Here is a 12,713-nt window from a genome sequence, read left to right on the forward strand (position 1 = left end):
TGTGTATAGTGGGTAGTAAACATCTGTTTGTACAGTGGGCAGTAAACATATGTGTGTACAGTGGGCAGTAAACATATGTGTGTACAGTGGGTAGTAAACTTCTGTGTGTACAGTGGGCAGTAAACATCTGTGTGTACAGTGGGCAGTAAACATCTGTGTGTACAGTGGACAGTAAACATCTGTGTGTACAGTGGACAGTAAACATCTGTGTGTACAGTGGGCAGTAAACATCTGTGTGTACAGTGGGCAGTAAACATCTGTGTGTACAGTGGGCAGTAAACATCTGTGTGTACAGTGGGCAGTAAACATCTGTGTGTACAGTGGACAGTAAACATCTGTGTACAGTGGACAGTAAACATCTGTGTGTACAGTGGGCAGTAAACATCTGTGTGTACAGTGGGCAGTAAACATCTGTGTGTACAGTGGGCAGTAAACATCTGTGTGTACAGTGGGCAGTAAACATATGTGTGTACAGTGGGTAGTAAACGTCTGTGTGTACAGTGGGTAGTAAACATCTGTGTGTACAGTGGACAGTAAACATCTGTGTGTACAGTGGACAGTAAACGTCTGTGTATACAGTGGACAGTAAACATCTGTGTGTACAGTGGGCAGTAAAGATCTGTGTGTACAGTGGGCAGTAAACATCTGTGTGTATAGTGGGCAGTAAACATCTGTTTGTACAGTGGGCAGTAAACATATGTGTGTACAGTGGGCAGTAAACATCTGTGTGTACAGTGGGCAGTAAACATCTGTGTGTACAGTGGGGAGTGACAATGTGACCATTGTTGTTGCATATTGATTTATTTGATAGAATACCTGATTGAATAAGTAAAACATGTTTTAAATTTGAAATACAATTTCATGATTTAAGCATTAGTTTTAGTTTTATAGGGGTATGATTTTTTTCATACCCCTATCAAACTTTAACATATTGACATTGAAGCTTAAATAATTATCATCAACAAATCATAATTATGTATTCTAATGATGTAATGCTGTTGTATTTGAAGGAAAATAATTCATTGAAGGAGGAAAATGTGAACATTAACCATGAAAACCAGAAATTAAGGGGAGAAATAGCCAATCGTTCTCCTCACAGGTAAATATAATATAGATATAGTCGATCGTTCTCCTCACAGGTAAATATAATATAGATATATCCAATCGTAGTTCTCCTCACAGGTAAATATAATATAGATATAGCCGATCGTAGTTCTCCTCACAGATAAATATAATATAGATATAGCCAATCGTTCTCCTCACGGGTAAATATAATATAGATATAGCCAATCGTTCTCATCACAGGTTAATGCAACAAAGACATCATTAGTCAGACAGCTGGTCCTGTCACAATGATGTCAGACAGCTGGTCCTGTAACAATGATGTCAGACAGCTGGTCCTGTCACAATGATGTCAGACAGCTGGTCCTGTCACAATGATGTCAGACAGCTGGTCCTGTCACAATGATGTAAGACAGCTGGTCCTGTCACAATGATGTCAGACAGCTGGTCCTGTCACAATGATGTCAGACAGCTGGTACTGTCACAATGATGTCAGACAGCTGGTCCTGTCACAATGATGTCAGACAGCTGGTCCTGTCACAATGACGTCAGACAGCTGGTCCTGTCACAATGACGTCAGACAGCTGGTCCTGTCACAATGATGTCAGACAGCTGGTACTGTAACAATGATGTCAGACAGCTGGTCCTGTCACAATGATGTCAGACAGCTGGTCCTGTCACAATGATGTCAGACAGCTGGTCCTGTCACAATGATGTCAGACAGCTGGTCATGTAACAATGATGTCAGACAGCTGGTCCTGTCACAATGATGTAAGACAGCTAGTCCTGTCACAATGATGTCAGACAGCTGGTACTGTCACAATGATGTCAGACAGCTGGTCCTGTCACAATGATGTCAGACAGCTGGTCCTGTCACAATGATGTCAGACAGCTGGTCCTGTCACAATGACGTCAGACAGCTGGTCCTGTCACAATGATGTCAGACAGCTAGTCCTGTCACAATGATGTCAGACAGCTGGTCCTGTCACAATGACGTCAGACAGCTAGTACTGTCACAATGATGTCAGACAGCTGGTCCTGTCACAATGTCAGACAGCTGGTACTGTCACAATGACATCAGACAGCTGGTCCTGTCACAATGACATTAGACAGCTGGTCCTGTCACAATGATGTCAGACAGCTGGTACTGTCACAATGATGTCAGACAGCTGGTCCTGTCACAATGACGTCAGACAGCTGGTCCTGTCACAATGATGTCAGACAGCTGGTCCTATCACAATGATGTCAGACAGCTAGTCCTGTCACAATGATGTCAGACAGCTGGTACTGTCACAATGATGTCAGACAGCTGGTCCTGTCACAATGATGTCAGACAGCTGGTCCTGTCACAATGATGTCAGACAGCTGGTCCTGTCACAATGACGTCAGACAGCTGGTCCTGTCACAATGACGTCAGACAGCTGGTCCTGTCACAATGATGTCAGACAGCTGGTACTGTAACAATGATGTCAGACAGCTGGTCCTGTCACAATGATGTCAGACAGCTGGTCCTGTCACAATGATGTCAGACAGCTGGTCCTGTCACAATGATGTCAGACAGCTGGTCATGTAACAATGATGTCAGACAGCTGGTCCTATCACAATGATGTCAGACAGCTAGTCCTGTCACAATGATGTCAGACAGCTGGTCCTATCACAATGATGTCAGACAGCTGGTACTGTCACAATGACGTCAAACAGCTGGTCCTGTCACAATGATGTCAGACAGCTGGTACTGTCACAATGATGTCAGACAGCTGGTACTGTCACAATGATGTCAGACAGCTGGTCCTGTCAATGATGTCAGACAGCTGGTCCTGTCACAATGACATGATACAGCTGGTCCTGTAACAATGATGTCAGACAGCTGGTCCTGTCACAATGTCAGACAGCTGGTCCTGTCACAATGATGTCAGACAGCTGGTCCTGTCACAATGTCAGACAGCTGGTACTGTCACAATGATGTCAGACAGCTGGTCCTGTCACAATGACGTCAGACAGCTGGTACTGTCACAATGTCAGACAGCTGGTCCTGTCACAATGTCAGACAACTGGTCCTGTCACAATGATGTCAGACAGCTGGTACTGTCACAATGTCAGACAGCTGGTACTGTCACAATGTCAGACAACTGGTACTGTCACAATGATGTCAGACAGCTGGTCCTGTCACAATGATGTCAGCCAGCTGGTACTGTCACAATGATGTCAGACAGCTGGTCCTGTCACAATGATGTCAGACAGCTGGTCCTGTCACAATGACATGATACAGCTGGTCCTGTAACAATGATGTCAGACAGCTGGTCCTGTCACAATGATGTCAGACAGCTGGTCCTGTCACAATGATGTCAGACAGCTGGTCCTGTCACAATGATGTCAGACAGCTGGTCGATGTCTAGACAGATGGTACTGTCACAATGATGTCAGACAGCTGGTCCTGTCACAATGATGTCAGACAGCTGGTCCTGTCACAATGATGTCGGACAGCTGGTCCTGTCACAATGATGTCAGACAGCTGGTACTGTCACAATGATGTCAGACAGCTGGTCCTGTCACAATGATGTCAGACAGCTGGTCCTATCACAATGACGTCAGACAGCTGGTCCTGTCACAATGATGTCAGACAGCTAGTCCTGTCACAATGACGTCAAACAGCTGGTACTGTCACAATGACGTCAGACAGCTGGTCCTGTCACAATGATGTCAGACAGCTGGTGCTGTCACAATGTCAGACAGCTGGTCCTGTCACAATGACATCAGACAGCTGGTACTGTCACAATGATGTCAGACAGCTGGTCCTGTCACAATGATGTCAGACAGCTGGTCCTGTCACAATGATGTCAGACAGCTGGTCCTGTCACAATGATGTCAGACAGCTGGTCCTGTCACAATGATGTCAGACAGCTGGAACTGTAACAATGATGTCAGACAGCTGGTACTGTCACAATGATGTCAGACAGCTGGTCATGTAACAATGATGTCAGACAGCTGGTCCTGTCACAAAGTCAGACAGCTGGTCCTGTCACAATGATGTCAGACAACTGGTACTGTCACAATGATGTCAGACAGCTGGTACTGTCACAATGTCAGACAGCTGGTCCCGTCACAATGATGTCAGCCAGCTGGTACTGTCACAATGATGTCAGACAGCTGGTCCTGTCACAATGATGTCAGACAGCTGGTACTGTCACAATGATGTCAGACAGCTGGTCCTGTCACAATGATGTCAGACAGCTGGTCCTGTCACAATGATGTCAGACAGTTGGTACTGTCACAATGACGTCAGACAGCTGGTACTGTCACAATGATGTCAGACAGTTGGTACTGTCACAATGATGTCAGACAGCTGGTACTGTCACAATGATGTCAGACAGCTGGTCCCGTCACAATGATGTCAGACAGCTGGTCCTGTCACAATGATGTCAGACAGCTGGTCCTGTAACAATGATGTCAGACAGCTGGTCCTGTCACAATGATGTCAGACAGCTGGTCCTGTCACAATGACGTCAGACAGCTGGTCCTGTCACAATGACATTAGACAGCTGGTCCTGTAACAATGATGTCAGACAGCTGGTACTGTCACAATGACATCAGACAGCTGGTCCTGTCACAATGACATTAGACAGCTGGTCCTGTAACAATGATGTCAGACAGCTGGTACTGTCACAATGACATCAGACAGCTGGTCCTGTCACAATGATGTCAGACAGCTGGTCCTGTCACAATGATGTCAGACAGCTGGTCCTGTCACAATGACACTTACTCTGCTGTTGTCAGCTACATACTTGACATGTACTGTGGAAGCTATTTTAACCTGCTCCTTTTAATCTTTGCCTTGGATCAACTATGTTATCAAATACAGTTAGTGGTTAAGGTGAAAAAAAACCTGTTGATAAGAATTTATAGTTTGTTTTAATGTGTTACAGGTATGGTCGCTACACTGTATCAACGCTGGAGGCCAAGATACAGAGTTATGAGAAAGAGGTCGGCCAACTGAACAAAGCTCTGGAAAAAAGTGATAAGTACATTGAGGAGATGCAGACAGAGCTCAATGAACTACGTACAAAAGGGAAGTCCAAGTCGGACACCATGTCCAGCAGTAGCCAACCTGTTAAGTCTTCGTACACACGATTCCTGCCCCCAGATCCTCCACTGACCTACGGTGTGGATGGGAGTCACAAACGACAATTGTTTGGGGATGAAAGTAGTGATAAAAAGACAAGTCAAGATGACAAGGGCTATCTCAATGGTGAGTCTCACAAATACGCTCAGTATGATGACCAGGCAATGCATGATCGGTACAAGTCTTACGACAGTAAGGCTAGCATGAAATCTACAGCTTCTAAGAATGGTTCCAAGTCAAAACGTGTCACATTTGATCTTCCAAGGGATAAAAGTGAAACAGTGTCATTTGATCTTGAAATGCCTAGTCCAATGACATCAAAACTCTCGCTCACAAATGGCTCATCTGACTCTCCGATCAAAGGTGTCCTGAAAAACAGTAAGAAGTCAAGTGCTGCAGAAATGAATGATAGTTTTAGCCTCTCAAAGCCAAGTTCTTTAGATGATTCTCTTTTCGATACTCAAAAGAAGCCACCAACACACCACTACAGCAAAGATGATGATGATTTGTTCCGTCGAAGGTCTGGAAGAAGTGACTTTAATGATAGTTTTAGTCTTGAACGTCCGGGAAGAGGCTCTGGCAGACACGACCATGAACTGGATGATACTCAAGTGATCCAATCGGAATTGGATGAACTGGATATCTCCCTCACTCCAGACTTCACAGACTGTATGAAGCTGCTGAATAGGGCAGAGAAAAAGGTGCACAGTCATGGTGATGATGAGGAGGAGGACATGGAAAGTGAGCCAGTGGATATGTACAGGTCCTCAAAGGACTATCTTGGGAACTACAGGTCAAAGGTTGACCCTCTTGATCACAAAGATGACCTCAAGTCTAAACCAGATGCTGTCGTACAAGATTATAAAACCAGAGATGACTACAAGTCGTACTCAAAGTCAGAACCTTCAAGGATAGAGACAGCCTACTCCTCAAAGTACTACAATCCTCATTTGGAGGAAGATTACAAAACCACTGCTGCTGGTAAGTCAAGCTACAGTGTGACACACGGTGATGCAGACTCACTAGGCAACAAATACAGAACTTCACAAAATGACACAGACACTTTTAGTAATAAATACAGGACAGGGTTGTCTACTGCTACAAGTTACAAATCAGATCTGTCTACCAAAACAGATAGTAATCAGTATTCTGCGCCAACATCAACTTCCACTGGTGAGAGGTACTCGGACAATTATGGTGCCAGTGGTGACGATGTCGGTAGATACCGTAGATCTACAGATCGTGACTTACAACCTCAGCGACCAGCATCAGCAAGTCTGTTGCCGCCCTCCAAGCCCAGCAGTTTGTACAGTTCGGCTGGTTCTGCTCTCCCCAACAAGCCATCCTTGTCCGGGAAACCGCTCAGCCAAAGTGGCTTTGGGAGAAGCCCCTCTGTTGACAACCTTTTTATGTCGCCAAAGTCCTCTCAAAGTACCGGCAGTCGTTACGCTACCGCAGAAGATATTCCAGCCTTCAAGTCAAAACGCCTCAGTCTTCCAAGCTATTCATCCAGTGCCAACAGCAAGTTATCTCTCAACAAGTTTTCTACAGGATCGTACGAGCCAGGCAGGCAAGGTAGGGTTCTCCCTGGTTCTATGTCTGAAACTAACCAGGATTACTCTAAGGCGTCCCTCCCTCCGAGGCCATCCAGAACAAGGCCCTACTCAGACTATGGCACCACAGCCAATGCTTATGCTATGGGTGCTACTAATATTGGTAAGGGTGGCATGTTTGACAGTGTTACTACCTCCAGCACCGACCATATAATCGATACGTCCGTTGACACAGTAGATGACATTGTTTTGCCACCTTATGTAGCGTCCTCTGTGTCACAACCTTCACATGTGTCTGGTGTGTCGTCCTTGTACATGTCTCAGCCTGTTTCTGTGTCACAATCTCACATATATGGAGAGCAGGGTGCATCTGGTGTAGATGGAGGCGGGGACGCTAATAACAAAGCTCATACTAATGCTTATAGAAGTGCTTCCTCTGGTAGAGATAGACCAAGCTTTTCCTATACAGACATAGATTTAGGTGTGAATCCCAGGAATAGGGGTGATTATAAGCCCTCCATCAGGACACGGTCAGCTAGTTTAGATGTCCCCGTGTCCAAGATATTGGGCCCGGGCAGTAGTGGCACTCGCGCTGTAAGTAGTAGTATTGATTTTGCTGTGACTGAGAGTGCTGTGAAATATTCCTCTGATTATCTGCCTGTAGACAAATCTGATGTTTCTGCTCTTCCTTTTACAGGTACATCTGCCAGGTCTTCGCTAGAGAGTGCTTATCCCTCATCGTCACGATTTGACCCAGCCCCCTCATCCTTGCGCTATACTTCTGCACCATTATCATCCTCGACGTCCACAACCTCCTACCTCCCTACCACTGTGACTTCCATTAGTGCTAGTAACACCTATTCCACAGCACATCCTCCCTCCAGCTCTACCTACCCTGCTACCTCCCTCACATCAACCTACCCCTCCTCCTCCGCCTACCCCTCCTCCTCTGCCCCACCCCCGCCATCATCATACACAAGTAAACCACTGGACCTTGAAACAGCGACCAAGGGAGGGTACAGCTATCTCTCTAACAACTCAACCTTGGGCGAGTTCTCCAAGTCGGATTCTTACCTTCCAGAGCCCAAAAAAAGACTGTTCGAGTCAAGTGATGATTTTGATGTTTCATTAAGTCCAATAAAGTCCACCAGAAAAATGTGACAGTACAACATTGATGAGAATGTGTCCTGTTTATAATGTGTTAAGTGACAGTACAACATTGATGAGGATGTGTCCTGTATATAATGTGTTATTTATTGGCCATTGTGATAAGTACTGATTAACTTATTTTTCTGTTCATGAACCTGTTTGCCATAAATATTTTTGAAGCAAAATTACTGCAGGAAAAACTCATTTTGCTGATTTAGCATTCAGTGTTTACATTGGTTTTGTAGAACTTGTAGAGAATGTAACATGTATACTAAATCATGAGTCCATCCATAACGTGGAGTAACAATTTCAACTTTTTACCTTTTTAAAATCAAACATCTATTGAAGACAATGTTTATACAGTGTTTTTTTATTATTGATGTGATTTTGTTTTAAAATGTATTTTAATGTTGCTATTTTTAAATTATTTTTCATTATTATAAACAGCATATGCTAGAATACATTGTGAATCTTACTTAAGGAAAATGTATAAGTGTTTCACATGTCAAATATGTCTTTTGTACCTACATAAAGTATTATACAGCATTACTGATATTAAAGGGAAAATAAAGTTTTACTGGGATTAATTAAAGGGGTTCAGTAAAGGGAAAATAGGAGTTTTGCTGGGATTAATTAAAGGGGTTCAGTAAAGGGAAAATAAAGTTTCACTGGGAATAGTTAAAGATGAAATAATGAAAGTTTTACGGAAAATCATTAAAGGGGTTCAGTAAAGGGGAAATACAAAAGTGTAATGATATTTTCACTGGAAATCATTAAAGGGTTTCAGTAAAGGGGAAATAATTATATTTTCCCTGGAAATCATTAAGGGGAAACAATGAAAGTTTTACTGGAAATCATTAAGGGGTTCAGTGAAGGGAATTGATGACAGTTTTTTGGAAATCATTAGGGGTTCAGTAGATACTCAGAAGTCGGGAGGTAATGAGAATGGTACTAGATTTCTCAGCTAATTTATTATTGGTAGTACTAGTTATGTCATATTATGTGTTAAATATAGAAGTTTTATACTGTTGTAACCTTGAACAAAATTAGGCAGCTAGGCGATGTTTATCACTGATTGTAGGCCAGTATGACGAGGTGAGCTTTGTTACATTAACCACACATTATTATGCGTATCTGTGATTTGATGATTACTGTTCAGGAGGAGGTAACTAACCAGATATCATGTTCTGTAAGGAAAACTTCTTTGATACTATCTTTCTACCGTGATCAACCTTGAAGTATTCTGTACAGTTGTGTTGCCTGATCATCTCTAACCTGTGGGATTTGTGTCATATGTAATCACTTTTTATTGTGTTAGTTTTCTGTAAAAACCCTTCTTCCACATGTGTCTGCTCAAACAAATAGTATGTAAGTTTAAAATTGTTTGTCTTGAATTTTTAATGGAAGCCATTTCCAGTGCACAGTAGATTACCCTGCCATAGTGATGACCTGGTATACCTGATGTCGGTTCTGTCCGGTATGCAACGGCGGACATCATTCTGATGTCGGTTCTGTCCGGTATGCAACGGCAGACATCATTCTGATGTCGGTTCTGTCCTGTATATAACGGCGGACATCATTCTGATGTTGGTTCTGTCCGGTATGCAACGGCGGACGTCATTCTGATGTCGGTTCTGTCTGGTATATAATGGCGGACATCATTCTGATGTCGGTTCTGTCCGGTATATAACGGCGGACATCATTCTGATGTGGGTTCTGTCCGGTATATAATGGCGGACATCTTTCTGATGTCGGTTCTGTCTGGTATATAACGTCGGACATCATTCTGATGTCGGTTCTGTCCGGTATATAACGGCGGACATCATTCTGATGTCGGTTCTGTCCGGGTATATAACGGCAGACATCATTCTGATGTGGGTTCTGTCCGGTATATAACGGAGGACATCTTTCTGATGTCAATTCTGTCCGGTATGCAACGGCACTGATGTCAGTTCTCTCCGATATATAATTTTGACATCATACAAATGATTAGTTCTGGGGTAAACAATAATTCTACGTGGTACAAATCTTTTTTATACTTTATAAATGTTGAATAATGTCACAAATATGGCATATGGGGTATACTGCATGGCTGCTAAATCTTCAGTTTAACTTGAAACTGTGGGTATCTACAGAAAACATCCAGACAAAAATATGGTATATTACATGACTAGTAATGTGATGATAATTTTTTTTCGTTTTTTAAAATTCAGCATTACTAGTATTTTCCCATATAGATTACCGTTAAATTTCTTTAAGGATTTAAGGATTTTTGATAAGTAGGCCAGGTTTATTGTATATTTTAATTGTAAAAGTTGTGGTAGGTGGTCTAGTGCCATTTCCAGCTGGTTATTTTTTAAATCTACAGCGACATATTCCTGTACACAATGGGGGTCAATGCCACACAGAACATTGTGGGTTTGTGCTGATGTTTGGTTTGTTTGGGAACACGATGATGTAATATGTTGACACCTGTCATGGTCTATATCTATGTTGACTTTTGTGTAGTTTAGTTTTGTCAGTCTGTAATAGTTTCCAAGTGAGGATGCACAGTCTACACTTGCCACATGAATCCTGCGTGCCCTCACTGGTAAGTTAATCTCTAGATTTACTGTGTATCCATATCAAATTGGTGCTTAGTCATAAACTTATACTGTTTTATTTTTTTTTTAAGTATTCATAGAATGCCATAAATAAAAAAACCAAAAGAACTGAACGTGTTATTTTAAAACCAATTTATAAGCTACTGAATATTTGATCTGATTTATATTAGCTCTCGCCGTCCTGAATCATATGTACATGTGGACTTTTTGACCATGTTAGCTCTCACCGTCCTGAATCATATGTACATGTGGATATTTTGACTGTGTTAGCTCTCACCGTCCTAAATGTAAAGTTGTGTTTTTGTGAAATTTTGTCATTTTTTGACTATTAGTTACCAATTTTGATTGTATTAGTTACCACAATTTCGACTGTATTAGTTACCACAATTTTGGCTGTATTAGTTACCACAATTTTGACTGTATTAGTTACCACAATTTTGGCTGTATTAGTTACCACAAATTTGGCTGTATTAGTTACCACGATTTTGGCTGTATTAGTTACCACAATTTTGGCTGTATTAGTTACCACAATTCTACACCTATATATTGTGTACATATAATGGTAATATATAATAGAAAGTGTAACAAGGATACTATCATATCTGCTTGTGATTATACTAGAAATCTTATAGATTAAACAACAAAGATCCCATCATATTTTCTTTTTTAATTTTACAGCAAAGATTCCGTCACATTTTCTTTTCTTTTTTTTCTTTTTTTTTACAACAAAGATTCCATCATATTTTTAATTTTACAATAAAGATTCCATCATATCTTTTTTTAATTTTACAACAAAGATTCCATCATACTTTCTGTTTTAATTTTACAACAAAGATTCCTTCGTAGTTGATTTAGAAGTTCTAAAGTCTATCGCTTGGTATCTTGAGACATCACAATAAGCATGTAGAATGAATTACCGGACACGGCGACGTTATAAAAAAAAAAACGGTCGTAATGGACTTATGGAAGCCAGTTAGTAGACTAAACGGTGTTGTAGGTTAAAACCATGTAGTTGTTTACAGTCGCTACCGATTGGCTTTAGGAAAATATACTAAATACTTCCAATTGTCTGTGTTTGATATAGCGTCATCCGTTTTACACACGTTTGAATAGCAACATTAACAAGTGATTACTAAATATTTTGTCCTTATTAATGTAATTCAAAACACCATGTGTAATAGTTTACAAATCGAACGCTCAGCGACATTATATTGAACTCATCTAAGTGGAACGTATGTATTTTTGTATAAAGTGATGATTTCCATCATCAGACGGACATTGAAAACGAATCGTTATTAAAGAACACATCAAAACCAAAGGTGGAATTTGTTTTGTTTTACGATGCGCCCGAGAATTATTATGGAACGGAACAAATATATTAGAGTAATAAATTTAACCAAAGATACAACATTACAGATGCATGTATATTGTAGAGCTATGGGGTATTGATTTCTGTAGGGTTCTTTCAGCAATGTACGTTGTTTTACTTTGTAAATGATGTTTGTAAATAAAATACCTAGATATGGAGGGACAGTATTTATCTGGGTGTACAAGCTCAGTTAATGAGTTTGTTGGTCTCGATGGTTGACGCTTGAAATGCGTTTCGAAACCCACCATATATTGAAAATTAGTTTGGGATCAGCAGCCCTCTTGCTGCACAGCATGATCGTCAATACGAATGTGGTGTTCGTTCTTATTTATGGCACGATAATCGAGACCAACACCCACAAGCTCCAGACATCTATTAACACTTGTCTTGGAAACATCCTCAACATCCTAGTCGAATCTGTTGATGGAGTTTGTTACGACCCTTTGTTCTTTGAATCAAGAGTCGAATCTGTCGACGGAGTTTGTTATGACACTTTATTCCTTGAATCAAGAGTCGAGTCTGTCGACGGACTTTGTTACGACACTTTGTTCCTTGAATCAAGAGTCGAGTCTGTTGATGGAGTTTGTTATGACACTTTGTTCCTTGAATCAAGAGTCGAGCCTGTCGACGGAGTTTGTTATGACACTTTATTCCTTGAATCAAGAGTCGAGTCTGTCGACGGACTTTGTTACGACACTTTGTTCCTTGAATCAAGAGTCGAGTCTGTAGATGGAGTTTGTTATGACACTTTGTTCCTTGAATCAAGAGTCGAGTCTGTTGACGGAGTTTGTTATGACACTTTGTTCCTTGAATCAAGAGTCGAGTCTGTTGACGGAGTTTGTTACGACACTTTGTTC

At 41.6% G+C, this 12,713-nt stretch overlaps 1 protein-coding gene across 3 annotated transcripts in view; it reads left to right on the forward strand.

The window, feature by feature from the left end:
• LOC117328676 (signaling mucin HKR1-like) overlaps positions 1–10,586 on the forward strand; it is a 29,274-nt gene extending 18,688 nt beyond the window's left edge. Inside the window, exons 5-7 of one of the 3 annotated variants that reach the window (XM_033886125.1) lie at positions 1,011–1,099; positions 4,986–6,898; positions 7,433–10,586. In XM_033886125.1, the coding sequence (XP_033742016.1) occupies positions 1,011–1,099; positions 4,986–6,898; positions 7,433–7,896 (2,466 nt within the window). In that variant the 3' untranslated portion in view covers positions 7,897–10,586. Of the gene's footprint in view, positions 1–1,010; positions 1,100–4,985; positions 7,330–7,432 lie in introns of all 3 variants that reach the window. The other 2 variants (XM_033886127.1, XM_033886126.1) reach the window with 2 other exon arrangements.
• The last annotated feature ends 2,127 nt before the right edge of the window (positions 10,587–12,713 follow it).

The sequence above is a fragment of the Pecten maximus genome, chromosome 6 (genome assembly GCF_902652985.1).
Source record: "Pecten maximus chromosome 6, xPecMax1.1, whole genome shotgun sequence".
Classification (NCBI taxonomy): Eukaryota; Metazoa; Mollusca; class Bivalvia; order Pectinida; family Pectinidae; genus Pecten; species Pecten maximus.